This window comes from Parasteatoda tepidariorum, chromosome 9 (assembly GCF_043381705.1).
Source record: "Parasteatoda tepidariorum isolate YZ-2023 chromosome 9, CAS_Ptep_4.0, whole genome shotgun sequence".
Taxonomy (NCBI): domain Eukaryota; kingdom Metazoa; phylum Arthropoda; class Arachnida; order Araneae; family Theridiidae; genus Parasteatoda; species Parasteatoda tepidariorum.
In genome coordinates, this window is record NC_092212.1 from 77,790,015 (window position 1) to 77,809,285 (window position 19,271).

Genomic DNA, 19,271 nt, shown 5'->3' on the forward strand with positions numbered 1-19,271 from the left:
AATCGAATTCGACTTCATAAATAGATATGACTACTAAATAAATATGAAAAATACAATTCCAGTACATTCACTCGTCTTTTAAATAGTTCTTTTTTTTCTTCGATATAATTGGAACTGAATGAAACTATCCTAAACGAATGTTTACATAATTAAAAACCCTGGAAAGTTTAAAATAATTTTTCAACATTTTTTTTTAATGTGGTAAGTAACAGCAATTAAGATAAGTTAATAATTGCTTTATTTTGCAATCACTCATAAACTTCATGATTATTATGTTCTATATGATTAATTAAATTATTTATAAGTCGCCGAGGTTAAAATCATTGAAATTATGTTTAAAACAAATATCAAATCTTAAAACACATTTGCTACCACTTTAAATATAAAAGAAATGAATTAAGATATTAATAAAAAATTTATTGTTAAGAACAGTATTGTAACCATGCCAATTCGTATTAAAATCTCCTTCAAAAGGTACTTAGAATCTTAACGCAGCGCGAGGCAGTGCATTAACGTAAACTCATGTCTGCTATTGCTTCTGCATATCTCTTAGCTGTCTACAACAGATGTAAGAGTCAAGTACTCTGCTCAACTTAAATCAGTTTACTACAGTTTAAATCCAAGTCTAAATGTATTTTACAAGTTTTAATATTTATCAAGCAAAAAGTTATTTACTGAAGTCTGTCAATAGATTAAATATTTAATCTGCTGCCCTTTTGCCACTAGTACCAGTATAAACAAAAGCATTTTTTAAATGAAAGCAATTATTACATAAGTGTACTTAAAAACTAGCTTATGTTTGATTCAAAACGTATATTCAAACAGTAATTTAAAAAAAAGTACTCATACCAAAACATTTTTTTTTAAATTTATGATTTTATAAATATTGTATAGATAGATACATTATCATATGCCAGTATAAAATATATTTAGCTGCCATATATCTCTTAAGGTAGCAAAGAAATCAACTGTCGTGTCAATAACTTTTAATTTTTCTGCAGTTCAAACTTATTTTTAAACTAACTGTAAAAATATTAACGCAATTAATTTCATATTAATTTTGAAATATCATTTCTTTTTTGTCTTCTTTATTTTTGTATTATCGAGTTAGTTAAATAACAATAAGTTTGAAGCCAAATTCAATCTGTGATGCAGTTCTGAAAAAAATAATCAAGCAGCTCATCGCAGAGATGCCAACTGCTCCGGACACGCCAAAATAATTTTTAAAAAACGATATATTACTATAAAGTAAATATTGCAAAGATTTGAGAATTTTTGCTTGATTTTTAATAGGTATAGCATTACATTAGGACATGAAGTGGTGAATTATTTAACCCTACGAATTATTTTGAAATAGTGGTGGATAAAAATCTACTAAATTGAATTTATTAAACCAAGACACAATTGATAAACTACCACTTTAAAATATATATTTGTAGTCCGGAGCAAGTTGCATCTTTGTCATCGTAGTGTTTTTCCTCTCTCGATACTGGAAAAAATAAAAAGTGTTCAACTGCACACGTATTTTTAGAAAAAGAAGAAAAGAAAACTCTGATTTGCGAAAAGACCGGCAAGAAAACCACTTTCCATTCCTTAGAGAAGTAACGCCGTTTCCTCAATAACAGTAATTCGATTACATTGAAAGCGCCAAAATAAATAGTTACAAATTAAATGAATGCCTATTATACAAAAATAAAAGTTTCTCTTTCGCATTCTCACAAGGAGGGAGTCTGGCCCTAAAAAAATGTGGGCCAATGGCCTGTTTCACGGCCAGCTAGAAAAGGAAATTTCTTGTTAAGATGAACGTGAAAGCATGAAGAAAAATTGGATAGTCACAGGTTCCGAGTGTCCATTTCACATTTTTTGGCGAGTTTTCGCTCGTTTCTACGATTTTTATTCATTTTTTAGACTCATAGAATAAATCTAAGGAAAAACGTTCTATGTGTTTAGTAGTAATAGGTAAAACACACTTAATAACAGGAAAAACATGCATGTTTCAATAGTAATACGTAAAACAAACAATAATTGATAAAACCTACATACTTAATTAGTTATACGTCTATCGTTGACAATAAACTCAACAAAAAAAATCTCTCTTAGAGGTTCTGTTCATATCGCTATATAGCCTTACCTATAGCCTATTATAGCCTTGTCTCTGTTCTCTCTACCTGATCTTTATTTTTTTTACTTCAGTAGCAGCCCTCTTCTCTATATTTTTCTTCGATTTATAAATATAATTAAAAGAATGTGTTTTGACTTCCCTTCCAAAGATGCCAACTTGCTCCGGACAGCAAATATATATTTTAAAGTGGTAGTTTATCAATTGTGATTCTTGGTTTAATAAATTCAATTTAGTAGATTTCTATGCACCACTATTTCTAAATAATTCGTAGGCTTATATAATTCACCACTTTATAGTTATATTATTCTTTTGTTGTTTCACTATCACTTAATAATAATTAATCGTGGTAGAGTAACTGAATCAAATAAACATAACCAACAGAGAAAAATTTAAAAAGTAGTGACAAGTATTTCAAGGGGCTGTTTGAAATTTTAAAGGTTTATCTCCATTGTTATTTTAGGAATTGATTTCTGAAATTTTAACATCGAGGGTATGCTTCCGCCTATTTACAAATATATTGCAATGGATTAGAATAACAACTATTAAAATAATTCGTTTCATCAATCAATTCCTGCCAGCTTTAAAATTTTTTTTCTTCGCTGCGGCCTTGTTGAAATAACAAACACCACACCAAGTCCGATTTCATACAAAATCCCCGTTAAAAAAATTTTAAATCTAGAAATCAATAAAAATAATCCATAGTTTCATTTAAATGCATAAAACAATAGGAAATTATTTTCCACATTTGAGTTGCATGTAGGGTATTTTTTTCTTTTGTTTTGGTGAATATACGCAGGGATTTTCATAAATTGGTAGCAAATTACATAGTGAAACCTGTGGAGTAAGGATAATTACGCCTACTTTTCAACAATAGAGCAACCACAAGATAAACGTAATGAAGTTTCATATGCAGTGGTGTACGCAAGGGAGGGGTTTGAACACCCCCCTTGAACTCAGACTAAATGGCAACAAAAAAAATTTTTAGTAGAAATTATGCGGGTATTATTTTTTAAGACTATTTATTTTTATTCAGAATACTGAAAAAAACATTTACTATTAGGGTTGTACTTTTGAAACCAAATTCACGTGATACCGTTATGGACTGGTTCCTTTCTGTTCTGCCAGTCGCGGTAGTTTTCGAGACTGGCTGTCATTCGCGAGGTCTTTACTCGATGATTCTGGAATCTTAGACGTTCTGTCGTCTTTGAGACAATTCGAGAATTTTGGAGATGCGGTGAAAAATTATATAAAAGGGGGAACGGAGTACAATGTAAGTTGTTCTGTTGTACAGAAATGTGATACTTCCGTTGAAGAAAACGTTTCTAGCATAACAAAACCTGATGAATGTGAAAGTGGCCCTCAAAGTGTTACTTTCCACCCATATGACATTGGACTTTTTTCAGAAGATATTACATGCGAGAAGGTATTACATTATGTTCTTAAACTTCAAAAATGAAATCAAAATGTATAAAAAAGTCAAAACTGTCTAACTGTCTAAATTAGGGAAATAATAGGGCTTTATTACATACTCGAATTTCTTTTAGCAGCTTCAGAAAATTATGAACTTCCCCTTTGAAAAAATTCTGCGTACGCCACTGTTCATATGCTTCGAGTGGTGGAAAAATTATTTCAAATGAAAAATACTAAACGAAATATAACTTATTTTTCTCTGCCATAGGAAAATACTTTTTTCCAAAGCGGAGCAAGTTCATCTCTGTGTACGTTATAGATACAGAAGTTTTACAATTATTGCTGAAAACTAGAAAATATATATATATATATATATGTACATAACACCACTTTCTTATTTAAAATTTTATGTACACATAAATAGGTTTTCGAAATAGTGCGACAGATCGCGGGAACTCCTTCTCTCATTTTAAAAAATTGCTGGGTAACTAGCATGAAATATAAAAATTATAAAACGCAACAGCACCATAATAATTTCTTTTATAATAGTTTATGATTGCCATGTGAAATTAACACGTTCAAACGCCGGGGTGGGTCACGCTAGATTGTCTCATCTTGGCAGCTGCAACAGAGCAAAAACTGGTAACAATAAATTTCATTTTTTAGTTTTTTTCCGGGAAAAATAAAAGTCCATAACTACCAATTGTTTGAAACGGATGCAATTTTTATATTGAATTGCTTCTTCGCCGTGATAAATTTATCTTAAGAATAAATTAACTCCTCCCGAATATTATCTAATATTGAAATAGTTCTTCTACCAGTATTTTCACTTTTGCCGGCGTGAACGTGTTAAGCTTCAGTCGTATTTGGAAGCAAAGATTATCACAGTTTTTCGACCATAATTATCGATGGCAGACGTTAATTTTTCCCTCTTCCCAAGCGAAAAAAACAATGAGCTATCTGGAATGCTGCTTCTTTTTTTTTTCGATGTACATTAGATTTCGTTGCACAGATTTTGTACGATGGACAAATTAGAGTTGTCAACCGCTCTAGATTCGACAAAACGGTAGAGAACTACAGAGTAAAATTTGCAGATTATCGGTTACATTACAAGTGAAGTTAGATTATTTAAAGTGTGCAGGAACAGGTAGTCTATCGGTTAAAAAAAAAATTCGTGATCTTTGTTCCAAATTCGATGACTTTTCAAGGATTTTAATTATTAAAATACTGTTACTTAACTGTGCACCAACCCAGGTGAATTTGAAACACATTCGAGGGCTTTAGTTTAAATTACCTATACAGATATCAATTGGGATGAAAATTAAGTCCAATGCTCTGGAGACCTGTCAATTTCTCTGCTGAATCCAGCGATGCTAATACTATTAACTTTATCATACAACTCTACTCAAGGGGATCTCCCCATTCCAAAGATGATTTTCACTTCAAAACTAAAGATTTGCTTCTTTAAGGACTTGATTTGTTGTTACAACATACAACAACTTCAAAGATATTTAGGACCTCCTAGAATACGACAAAACAAAATCGATGAATCGGTTAGTGGCGCTTCGCGCCAAACGCCGAGATAACCCCAATATCCAGCATCAGGAAGAAGAGCTACTAAAATCAACACTCAAACCAACCCTCAATATTTATTTGTGGGAGGCTAATGGCATAATCGCAAAAAGAACATCAACTAAAAGAACTTAATAATAGAACGCAATCCTGATATCTTCATAATAACAGAAACCCATCTAAATGCAATACAAAATCTTAAAATAGCTAACTATACAATTTACAGATGTGATTGAAGGTAAAGAGGGGGCGGCGTAGCATTTCTAACAAAAACCAACTTATTAACCCCTTGACATGGAAATGATATTTGATTGCACTTCAAATAACGGAATGTTGTCACAGAGATGCCAACTGCTCCGGACAAGCCAAAATAATTTTTAAAAAAACGGTAAATTACTACAAACAAAATTTTACAAATATTTTACTTTTTTTGCTTGCTTTCAAAGGGTGCAGCATGACATAACTATTCTTAAGTGGTGAATTATATAACCCTACGAATTGTTCAGAAATAGTGGTGGATAAAAATCTGTTATATTGAATATATTAAACCAAGAATCACATTTGATAAACTACCACTTTAAAATATTTATTTGCTGTCCGGAGCAAGTTGGCATCTCTGTGTTGAAGACGTCTGTGCTGAATTATTGGTTTGACATAAGAAACAAATGACGTCCCCCAGACGTCTTCGTAGGTCAAAGGGTTAACAACAGAATATAACTCAAAAAGATGACAATGGATACGGGCATATTTCAGTTTTATTAAACTACAGAAACAAGAACGTCAAAATCACAGGTATTCGAAATCACAAAATGACATTAATGTTTCAGTGTGGGTCTTTAATATAAAATCTCTATGTATGTCCATGTTTCGAATAAAGTATGTCCATATTTCGAATAAAATATGGGACACCACACATCTTTCTAAGAAGTTTATTTTCCAAAACATTAAGTTTCTTAGCATTTACTTTATGAGAATCACACCATCCCTGCTACAATGAAAGAACTGTAGAAATCACATAAATCTCGGTGGGCTGCCGCGACCGTCATTAACCGATTCGTCGATAGTAATAAATCGATGATGAGGAGTAGTGAGGAGGAATGGAGATGAGAGGAAGCAATAAAAAATCAGCAGGGGATTCGTGTGACATGGACAATCATGAAGTGTAGAATGGCATGGGATGAAATTAAACGACAATATAATCATAAACAATATAAAACAAAATAATCATGAAGATTATGATGATCGATAACATTAAGGAAGGTCTGTGTTAAAAATATAATGTATATATAAATATCTGCCAACTTTTACGCATTTGGCCTAAAATTTTATTTTTATATTTAAAGTGGTAGTAAATATATACAATTTTTCTTTTATAAACTTAATTGTTAAATGATTTTGATCACCACTATTTTTAAAAAAAACTTATGCATATATATTATTATGCGTTGCTCTCAATTATTTCAGCTCAAGATTTTTCAATTGGGTATACTATAGCCTACGTCACAGATCGTGTTATTCCTACTAAATTTAACTAGTAAACAGCATTTTCTGCGAACCTGATTTCTAGCAACAAGTAAAAGCATCAAACGAAGTGTCTTGTTATAAGTCCCTACTCGCCAGGTTGGAATTGTATTAGTCTAGTTCCTTTGGAAATAATTTATATTGTTGTTTTACCGAAGTTTATGAATTTAGTAAGCATATTTCAAACTCAGTTTATTAATTAAACTAAAAGGTAAATATTATTCCTAGTAAGTGGAAGTAGTTGTGCTTTTTTCATATTATACCCAATTACAACGTATTTCGTTTCTTAAAATTGAAATTTTAATTCCGTTTTAATACCATTGGGAAAAATCATAATTGAAGGAATTAAAAGTTGGCAGATATGTATATATATTTACAATGCACGATAATCAACGCAAATTGAATAAAAAATAAGATTAAAATAAAATAGATACATACGTTAGGGGAATAATCAATGAGAGAAAATTATGCCGTGAGCTCTGTTACAGTGGTGACCCAGGCGTCCTGGTTGAATAACCACTCGTTGTCTGGGTTGCTCACCACACTAGTCTTAATCATACTACATATTCCTTGTGGACGAACCCTTGGGGTTGCTCACCCTCCAGGGTCCATGTATATGTTATGTAATACTGTGCGTGTGATTTTGATCGAAAACCAACGCCTCCTATAACTGAAAGCCTCCACACGGTTTTTTATAGGTAGTCCGATCAGATCACTATGAAGGATATCCATTTACCGAACGAGTAATTTAATACAGAATATAGTTAAAATAAGAAAGTGGTAGCAAATGTATGACTAAAAATTATTTTATTTATGTATATTATTGCATACCTGCCAACTTTCACTCCTTCCGAGAATGGATTTTCAGAGTGGTTGTAAAACAATAACCGAAAATCAATCTGATTCAAAAATATATTTATATTTTGATCCCGTTGAAATTTGCTTGCGTTAAGGTTATTATGCTTTCATATATTTATCGTAATTATTTATATGTAGTGGTGGTCAGACTCATCTATAATTATCATTATAATTCAAAAAGTTAATTGGAATAACCTGAGTATTGCTACCACTTTAAATATGAAAATAAAATCTTCCGGAAAATCCGGAAGAGTTGGCAGGTATGTTATTGGTTTGCCTTATTCACTTGTCAACCACTACAGANACCGAACGAGTAATTTAATACAGAATATAGTTAAAATAAGAAAGTGGTAGCAAATGTATGACTAAAAATTTATTTTATTTATGTATATTATTGGTTTGCCTTATTCACTTGTCAATCACTACAAATTCAATTCTCAAATATATAAGATAAATTTCTCTCAATTACTTTTATAAAAGGTTTTGGGTTCATGCGCACAACTTGCTCACTTTTTAAACAGTCTGCGCGGACTACTTATAAAAGACCGTGTGGAGGCTTCTTGATGTAGGAGTCGATGGCTGAGTGTATTCTGCAATGAAAGAACATTTGATATCAGTCTTTGTATCTTTGATATGTTGTGGTGGGAAAATAATTTCAAATCTAATGTCTAATTTACTAAACGATTTTTTTTTTTAAGTTAACCTCTTCAGAACCAAAGTATCCACAACTTGGGAAAAATTAAAGAGTGGTGACGAATTTTTCTCAAGACTGCTGAAAATTTCGCTAACTTAACTTCTAATTAATTTTATAAGATCAGTTTTGAATTTTTCAACTCACAATGAACGAAATGAAATTATTTTTTAGCAGATGAGAGTACTTTAAAGTATGTACATTTTTAAAAATGGTAGCTACCACTTTAGCAAAATGATAATATCAGGTCAGAAGAGGTTAAGCAAGTTGGCATCTCTGCTAGCTCTTTCTCGTTTCCCCATATCTATATGCAAACTTTCAACTCTATGAATATATTAAGTACAGATGTGTCGTGCATGCCTAAAAGTGTAAAAGTAGCTGAAAACTAATTAATTTTTATTCATTTAATCTATTTAAATACTTAATCGTAACTATCACCAGGTATATTGTATGTATGTTGTAAATTATATACATATTTAAAGTGAAAATAGTCTAAGCATCCACATACAGGGCTGTCAACTTTCTACGCTTTTTGTAAAAAGTTATAATAGTGGTAGCTATGTTTATGTTCTAATGCATTATTTTTTGCTCATATAAACTTATCTTCTACACCAAACATAACTAAATTAAAAGCTCATATGCAACGCGACTTTCAATTCTATCTGAACAACTTCACGGGATCAGTACAACATTTAGTTGAGAGCAACTGCACAAAACAAGTATCATTGCTGGCCGCCCAAATTGAGAATTTAACGAAAACAATCAACCAAATTCTAATTCCAGCAATCACAGGCATCCTGCGTAGAAGCCATCCTCACGGGCCCCTCTCTGAGGACAAAGTATCCCATTCACCCGTCTTCTCTCCCGAACGGAAAAATAAAAAAAAGAAACTCAACAATCCTTCCCTACAAAGCTGTGTCAACCAACCAGTAGGAAATGATGTGTCATTGCAAGAGGAGCAGCCCCTTTCAATGCCTCTTTTAACGCCGAACATTGACGGCGAAATGCCATTTGACTCTTTTTAGAAAACGTCTTCTAACTTGTTTTTTATTTTTAAAAAGAACTCCTTTTGCTGACTCCTCTGGATGGATTCGTAACTGATTTCCTTTTTCTCTCCGCTAGCTCTGAAGAAGACATTGTAGGCGTAGTTTGATAAGTTCATGAAGTATCTAAAATGCCGTCCAGGAGCCAGGTTGTTGAGAAACTCTTAAAGATGTTGGTTCTCTTTCTGCAGTTCTTCCATGGGAAGCAGATTGTAGAATTCTCGTTGCTCGTCAGGAGTAACGAGGTCTTTTGGTGATAAATACTGCGATGGAATTCCGCTATTAGTTCATCTAAGGATCTGTGGGGAATGAGTTGTTATCGACTATGTCAACCGTCATCTATGAAAAGGTTCCCCATCATAGAGTCGAGTTAACATGTCTTATATACTAGTGAATTGTAGTTGTAATTTTGTAGAGGTAGATACGCTACAGAATTATAACTGTGATAGAATTCGATGAACGAATACCACTAGTTGATTCATAGCTGTTTTTGTGAGAAGCCGGGAGAGCTGTATTAAGATCACTGTATATTTTGAGTGCTGAATGTGAGAGGTGTATTAACTTCACGGTCGTAGTCGCTCCTGTGTTGCCGTTAGCAGTCGAGTAATCACAAGTATGCAAGCCGACGTTGCGCGTGATCGAGACGAGACTGAGTAGCAACAGTGCGAGGAGGTGGATAATGTCGCACTCACAAGCTGCAAGGTGGATAATGTCGCACTCACAAGTTATCCCATTCATCATGAAATTACAACAATGAGGTAAAAACATTTTGAATATAAGCAGTCGTTGTGGTAGCTTTACAATAATATTACCATGATTAGAGAAAATTCTGACTTGAACAGAGATATTTACAGTAATTGCCATGAAAATATGTACAGAAAATATAACGTTGATTTGAAAAAATTACAACTTGAACAAATATATTTACATTAATTGCCATAAATATGTACAGAAAATTGAATATGAGCATTAATAAATGATGATTATATATATACAAAAGTCGTGATTCAAGAACGTGAAGATTTAACATAAATTTTCGACAAGCCTTAGTGGCGCCATCTAGTATGCTCAACTTTAATTTGAAAGGGCAGTATGCAGTATTTATTTATAATCTGTATGGAAAATTAGAGTTCTGAATAATAATAAGAGTTCAAATAAAAGTTCAAATCAAAAAAAAAAAAAAAGATGTTACTGTGCAAGAGTGGCTTCCCCCATAATCCTTTGAAACAGTTGAAGCACTTCTTGATTTTTTAAAAGTTCTTGCAATTCTTTAATTATTGTAACCAGCCTTTGAGCAAGTCCTGTTATTGTTGGTGGTATGGCACGTGTTCCCCTCCTGCGGGGACGGGCTCTGCACCCCGTGTAGTTGGCTGTATGAGAGTCTCCGCAGTTGCTGCACTTAGGTTGTGTATTTTTATCTTTTTGGCACTCGTATGATCGGTGTTTGGCGGCGCACTTTACACATCTTGATGGTGAATTACATGATCTTTGACTGTGGCCAAATTCTTGGCAGTTGTAACACTGGATTGGATTTTGCCCGCCTCGGAACCTTTCAATACTGACCGGGATACTTTGTATATTGGTGATAGAGAAAATTTGTCGATTAACATCTGTTTCTGTGAGAATTGTAAGAAAAAGTGGGAGGAGCCTGTAGGTCCCGCACACTTTTCTCTTAAACTGAATTATCTTTTGCGTTATGATGTCTGACTTCGCCAGTTGCTGGGAGATATGATCAGTACAGAATCCAACTGGAAGACCACGAATAAGAACTTTTATATGCTTAATTGGTTGAACTTTTGCTGGAGTTGTGGGTGGATCTACAGTTGAACTGGAATCCTCCTTGGGTGGGGCTACGTCAGTATCAGATATAGATTCAGATGGTTGTAAGGAGGTGGCGGTATCTATCGGTGAAAAAAGTTTACTATTCGTGGTCATGATTAGATTTGCTTCAGCTTTTTTGACATTATTTTTCTTTTTCTTCTTCTTTAAAGGGGGTTCTGCAATATTTTTGGTTGAGCTTTCTGAATCTGTGGTTGACTCATTCCCCGTCTGTTTCAAAAGTTGGCCGCCTTCATAAGTTTTCATATCAATGACATCAATTGGTGTTGTCGGTATTTCGGGCCTATTTGGCACAGGCATGAGAGACTGCTCCAAATGATTTAGTTTCTCAAGTAGTTCTTTATTTTTCCTTTCATCTTCTTTAATTCTTCTTTCCATGTCTGCTAACTCTTTAGCCATTTGGTTTCAAAATCCGAGCATTCCTCATCCGACGTTGAGCCACGTGCAGGTCTTTCGGTCAGCCGCTTCCCGCCACGTCCGTGGTGGTGATACGTAGCCATTGTTGAGTGATTGCAAATATTAATTTCAGCAGTGATGTTAACGTAAATTGAAAGCTACTATATCGGGCAGAATCGTTTAACTTAACTTGCATCTACTTATACTCTTAAGTTAACTCAGAATTAGAAAACATACATGATTGCAAGAGTATGAAATAGGTATTACTCACTCAAAAGAGACCAATGAAAATCCGAAAGTTCTACGACCTCCTAAAAGCATAAATTGTTCTTCCACATCACATCAGAGCATCAAAAACAACATGACCCTGTCTCCCCATATCCGAAATTTTATGATCTGTGATGACTTTCGATCGGACCACATAACTACTATAAAGTGGTGAATTATATAAGCCTACGAATTATTTAGAAATAGTGGGGGATACAAACCTATTAAGTTGAATTTATTAAATTAAGAATCACAATTGATAAACTACCACTTTAAAATATATATTTGCTGTCCGGAGCAAGTTGGCATCTCTGCATACCCTCCAACTTATGAAGATTTTGAAAATAATTCTTTCTAGTGGTAGCGAACCAAAGTAGAAATTTTTAAAGCAAATGGATCTCTCATAAAACTTTTATCAGAACTTAAGAATCTAGCCATATTGCCTGCTCTTTTATAAGTAATAGTGGACAAGTTACGCTATCATTAATTTCTTTTAAATATTAAGACATTAATTTTGCTACCGTCTGAAAAGAAGATTTCTGAAACTACGGAAATTCCGTAGCAGTTGGAGGGTATGTCTCTGCAAATATTGCTGAAAACTTGAGAAAATATATTTATATTACCACTTTTTTATTTAAAATTTTATGTACATTGAAATAGGCTTTCTAAAGCTTTTCGAATAGATCAACATACCTGCCAACTTTCACTCATTCCGAGGATGGATTTTCAGAGTGGTTGTAAAACTATCAACGAAAAACAATCTTAAAATCAATAAATTTATATTTTGATCCCGTTGAATTTCGCTTGAGCAAGAATTATTATGTTTTAATATATTTGTTATAATTATTTATATGTAGTGATGGTCAAACTCATTTATAATTATCATTATAATTCAAAAAGTTAATTGGAATAACCTGAGTATGGCTACCACTTTAAATATGAAAATAAAATGTTCCGGAAAATCCGGAAGAATTGGCAGGTATGGATCAATATTTGTGTTTCTAATGTAAAAAAATTGCTGGGTAGCCGGCACGAATTAAAAGAAATATTTAAATATAAAAGCGTAATAATTCATTATTATATGTAACACGTTACCGCATAATTCCTTTTTCAATAGTTTATGATTGCCATGTGAAATTAAGCTTCAGTCGTATTTGAAGCGATAATTAGTCATAGTTTTTTCGCGCCATTTAGTCATAGTTTTTCCATTATGGTTCTCGACAGCACACTGGGAATTTTCTTTTTCTCTTCCTAAACGAAAAAATCAATAAATTAACTATCTGGAATGTTTATTCTTTTTTTTTTCTCAATACACTACAGAATAAAATTTTCAGATTATCGGTTACATTACAAGTGAAGTTAGATTTCTTTTAAATTAAAGTATGCAGGAACAGGTAGTCTATCGGTTAAAGAAAAATTTCGTGAGCTTTGTTCTAAATTCGATGACTTTTCAAGGATTTCAATAATTAAAATACTACTTAATAATTACTTAACTGTGCACCAGCCCAGATGAATTGAAACACATTCGAGGGTTTAAGGTTAAATTACCTATACAGATATGAATTGGGATGAAAATTAAGTCCTATACCCTGGAGACCTGTCAATTTCTTAGATGAATCCAGAGATGCTAACTGCATACCTGCCAACTTTTACGCATTTGGCGTAAAATTTTATTTCTATATTTAAAGTGGTAGTAAAATGTATGCTTTATATATATTCCTTGCATTCATAAACTTAAATTATAATATTTTTAATTCACCACTATTTTTAAAAAAATTAAGCATATACATTAATCTGTAATACTCTTCTAGTAGCCCGCATAAGCTTGTTCATAATATAGCAAATGTTTCCTCCTAAAATTGCAATTTACATTTCATTTTACTACCACTGGGGAATATCATCCTTGAAAGGATTAAAAGTTGGCAGGTATGTAACTGGTTCCACTTCATAAAAAAAATATTTTCTAGTGGTAATAAAATTTAAGTTATTTTTCGTATGGTATTTCTCAAGATTTTTCTCCACCACAATTTATCAANGAATATATGCAAATGCGATTGACAATTTAGCATTGAATAAAGTTAGAATTGTGTAATTTTAAGTTGTAAAACAAATATAACATGATATATGATAAATTTACAGAAGTTTTGTTTAATATTGGTGTCGCCATCTATCGGACACAGTTTGCAATTTAATTGAGCTGTTTTACTTTTTTCATTGAAGAAGAGTTTGATAATCTACATATTACACTAATGCAAGAGTTCAGAATGAATAGTCCGGAATTGGGCATGACTATGACATTATGGAGCATTATCTCTAATGATTCTTTGCAGTAATTGGAGTACCTCTTCATTCTTTATGAGTTCTTGCAGTTCTTTTATTATTATGACAAGTCTGCGAGCCATACCGGCTGTTGTTGTGGGAATCGGGCGAGAGCCCTTCCTAGTGGGACGGGCTATGCACCCAGTGTAGTTTGCGGTGTGGGATTCACTACAGTTGCAACATTTTGGTGGAGTGTGTCTCTCCTTTCTGCATTCATGGGAGCGATGATTGCCAGCGCATTTCACACATCTTGAGGCAGCGTTGCATGATCTTTGAGTGTGGTGGAATGCTTGACAATTAAAACATTGAATTGGTCCACGACCGCCCCTAAATTAGCTGAATCCAGCGATGCCAACTGGTTCCACTTCATAAAAAAAATATTTTCTAGTGGTAATGAAATTTAAGTTATTTTTCGTATGGTATTTCTCAAGATTTTTCTCCACCACAATTTATCAAAAATTTAAAGTATCAAATGAAATCTAAGCTATCGCAGAACCAGGAATTATTACCAGAACGGCAGAGCCTCTACTTTAACAGAGCGCACCTTCACGAGGAAACCTCAAGATGCCCCCAGCAATGTAGCTAGATTCCTGAACATTCTCAAAGAACTCCAGGAACTGTTGAATGACGAGAAAATAGTCGCTCTACTCATCTCCTTGCTCCCAACCCAAAAGATGTAGATATGGAGCCCCACCATCATGCCTGCGACACCTCACATGATTCCTTTCTTCATTTTTACCTCATTTCAGGTTCTATTCCGAGCCTACATCACATCTTTCCTATGTATGTTCCCGTCATCGGATATTTCAAGATGAATGGGAAAAGGGCCATTTAGGCCTCAGATGCCCAGTTCTACAACAACGAACGAACGAACGAACCCATTGTACTTTAATTTCAACTTTTTTCCTGTACTTTTTTATTACTTGTAATTTTGTTATTACTTATAACAGGGGCCGTTAAAACAACTCCGATCGATTCACTCTTATTATCTACCCACCATATGAACATCAAGACAAGTATAGAAGAGAGGGCAGTAATTTTGTGGGGGGAAATTTTAAGACTACCAGACTGCCTCTCCCTATGGAGCACCCCACTGGCAAATATTGGTCGAACTTTGAAGACCCAGAACGGTTTCCTCCTAAGAGTCGTTGAAATAAAAGACCAACTAAATATTACTTGGAAGACAGAAGACCTTATTAAATCACAGTGCCCTATCGAAAAAGAGAGATACTCACTGGGTTTAAACCTATGTCAAGATGTTTCCAAGAGAGACACAAATGATCAAGTCTTGAAATCTATCGTCCTGGAGACCTTGCACTTACTTTACCCGGTGAACGAATGGCTACATATATTCACAGACGGTTCAAGATTGGCTGATGGCACTAATGCAGGAGCCAGAGATTCCTGCAACCTTTTTTCATTTTACACCCCGATCGGTTCGTCTATAACAGCCTTCGATGCAGAAGTACTAAGCGTTGCTCTATCGCAACTGCAGAATCACCTTGAGAAATTCAATAACGTAGTCGTCCTCTCTGACTCCAGCGAATCCTCTCTGACTCCAATCTGTATCGTTCTATCTGTGCTGTCCTTCTTTTTGACATAAGTTTGTAAGCCTAAATTGAGAACACAAGTCTGCAAATGTATTGTAATCCCAGTAAATAAAATAAATTGTTTTAAGAATTTAAAAAAATATGTAAAAACTAGGAGGCTTCGCCCCCTGCTCGCTGGCGCTCGCCAACCCTCGGAACTGCTTTCGCAGTTCATTTCGGATTGCTTCGCAATCCGATGCTCGCTCATTGGATACGTTCTTAACGTCTAGCTTTTGTATACTTTTTTGAACACTGAAGTTCCGAAAACTTTTCACCGTAGAAAAATCTAAACTTGTGCATCTCAATGTTAATTTGAAATTGCAAGCAGTTCACATATTTTTCTTAATCACACTATTCTAAATTTCAGTAGTAGAGAAAAGTAACTGTTGTAAGTTTTGTTTTAAAGTCTTTCCCACCAGAGGGCAAAAACCATGTGTTGTAAAACAATATGAAATAGTACTCAACGCCGGATGTAAAGCATCGGCTTCGATGAAGATAATTTTGTGAGAATTTTTTTGATAATTCGGTGAGAATTCACCCGATTAGACATATGATATGCTCACTACGTGCTCTTGCGTGCCGAAGCCTTTCAATTAAAACGTATTAGCGTTTTATATAATATAGATTAGCCATATGATGCTCACTACGTGCTCTTGCGCGCCGAAGCCTATCAATTAAAAATGAAAACTATTGCCAACGCGAGAAAAGAAATATCATCGGTTTTATTGATACATACGTACGTATTAGCGTTTTATATAATATAGATACCGCATTATGTATTTCTCCTGTTTGGTGTTTATATTGGTTTAAACAACATTTTTAAGTAATCGGAGTGGAAAGGTCTAAAAATGCGGTACGCGCAACTAAAGGGGTTAAAAGCGAATGGAAAGAATTAGTCAATTAAGGAGTTGATGTTGTTGTAATTTATTTACATCGCACTAGAGCTGCACAATGCGTGAAAGCGAGATGGAAAAGAAGAAAAGCTGGTAGTAAGACCACTTCAGTTTTAACTTGTTCTAGGGAGGAGTAAAGCTATTCTCTTTTTTAAACTATTCAACAATATCTACTTTTTCACAGGAACGAAGCATATTTATGCTATAATTGTAAAAAATCTAAGTTGTTTCAGAAATATAATGTTTCTCGAAAAAAATGCCTTTCTTACCAGTTTTTGATCCTTTCTGTCTAGGTATGTATAGGCTTTCAGCCCTGCAATGGGCTATTGGCGACTGTCTGGGAAGCATTCCCAAGGATTATCCGAAGACATGCCATCACAAATTTGATCCTCTGCAGAGGGGAATGGCTACCCCGATTTGGTAGCCTGACGACTGCGTGGGAAGTTGAACACTTTGCGGTAGAACTGTTTAACGGAAACCAATACCGCACGCCCTCAGTCCCTTCGCAGGCTGATCGCATTGTTGCTTGACTTCAGTGATCTGCTGGGAACCGTGTCTTAACAATCGGTCCTCCGTGGGACAATCAAAGATGTTAACTGCTCCGGACACGCCAAAATAATTAAAAAAAACGGTAAATACTACAAAGTAAATTTTGCTAATATTTGACTATTTTTGCTAGCTTTTTCAAAGGTATAGCATGATATTAGTAATAAAGTGGTGAATAATATAAACCTACGAATCATTTAGAAATAGTGGTGGATAAAAATCTACTAAATTGAAATCATTAAACCAAGAAACACAATTGATAAACTACCACTTTAAAATATATATTTGCTGTCCGGAGCAAGTTGGCATCTCTGGACAATTATTAAAGAGAGGGTATTCGATCTAAATACATATTCTGAAGGCCGGAATAGCCTGATCGGTAAGACGCTGGGCCCATGTCCGAGAGTTCGTGGGTTCAAATCCCGCCGACCGAAGACTCTCCATGCAGTAAATAGTGACTGATGCACGTTAAATCTGCCGAGACGCAAAGTCCTCCATGTTCCCATAACAAATCAATACCTCTGGGGGTACTGGATTGGAGATCGATCGTTCTCTGATTCAGGTCAAAATTACGATCTGTGAATGAATGAATGGGTCCGCCCTATAGAACGGGCTGTGACGTGTGTGGGGCTGAAGACGAATTCTTGGCCTAAGGATGGAGCCACTGAAAAAGCAAGAAACGCACACTCTGCCTTAAATTTGCTCGGTTTCACCAAGCAGGCTAGCCTGTGTAGCATTAGAAACAGCAACAACATATTCTGGATAATGTTAATTTGTAGTGGTAGTTGTGAAAAAGTAATCAATATAAGAACTATAATATTGATGAATTGACGTGCCGACCCTTTCTTTCTTTTTTTTTTTGCTGTCGTTCCATATCTGAAAATGTTATAATTTAAAAACTACGATACTGAAAGCTTTAATTTTTGAAAAATACATACCTGCCAACTCTTCCGGATTTTGCGGGAGATTTTATTTTCATATTTAAAGTGGTAGTAAATATATACTATTTTTTTCTTTTATAAATTTAATTTTTAAATGATTTTGATCACCACTATTCTTACAAAAATTAAGCTTATATATTAATATGCGTTACTCAGAGATGCCAACTGCTCCGGACGCTCCAAAATAATTAAAAAAGCGGTAAATAATTACAAAGTAAATTTCGCAAATATTTGACTATTTTTACTTGCTTTTTAAGAGGTATAGCATGACATAAGTACTGTAAAGTGGTGAATTATATAAGTCTACGAATTATTTAGAAATAGTAGTGAAATAAAATTTACTAAATTGAATTTATTAAACCAAAAATCACAATTAATAAACTACCACTTTAAAATATTTATTTGCTGTCCGGAGCAAGTTGGCATCTCTGGTTACTATCACGGTTGTCAACTTAATTTTTTTTTTCAAATACAACGTATTTGTTTGCTTAAAATTGAAGGTTTAATTCCATTTTAATACCACTGGGAAAAATGATAATGGATGGGATTAAAAGTTGGCAGGTCTGAAAATATATTGATAAAGCAGTTCTCCTCATTTCTGATATGAATATAATTACCACAATTCTTATGAAACTTAAAGACTAAAATTTTGATTCGCGTTTCTTCATCCCACAGAGATTTTATTTTTAAAAAAAAAGAAAAAAGATCGAAATAATAAAAAAAAACCTTTTCCATTAAACCATTCCCAGCAGCGGGAGGGGGCAATTCTTTTCGACGACAAAATAAAGTGCCTTTATTATAAAAGTAATTAGATATTTGTGAGGATAGTGGATTTTTTCTTTTATAAGTTAGCAACTTAAGATTTTTTTTTTTAAATCGCAATGATATCGATGTAAATAAATTTATATTAATTAAGTGTTATATTATTTATGAACGTTACAAGTTTTGCAAAATAAATGCTAAGAGTGAAACACTTATCCCTTTGAAAAAAGGATTCGTTCCTTAATTGTAAACCTCCCTTAATGTTTAGTAAAAATTTTGAAATTTCGTTTAATGCCTTTAAAATGCATTTTGGATATTATTTTAAAGTTCTGTAATAATCCAATAATAATCTTTAGCTTTTCTCCTGTTTTCAAATTGATTTTTAAATAGCGAAGATTTTTAAATAACGAGCGTATAACGAAGATTGTTTTCATACATTAAATATTTTGAAAAAAGATTAATACGATTCCTTTACAATTTCCTTTTTATAGCAATTTTATTT

At 33.7% G+C, this 19,271-nt stretch overlaps 1 protein-coding gene across 1 annotated transcript; it reads left to right on the forward strand.

Annotated features, from left to right (window-relative positions):
* The first annotated feature begins 15,038 nt into the window (after window positions 1-15,038).
* On the forward strand, window positions 15,039-15,641 carry LOC139426577 (uncharacterized). Its single transcript, XM_071185872.1, has one exon. It carries the CDS (start codon window positions 15,039-15,041, stop codon window positions 15,639-15,641), a length of 603 nt encoding a protein of 200 aa, XP_071041973.1.
* Window positions 15,642-19,271: the final 3,630 nt, after the last annotated feature.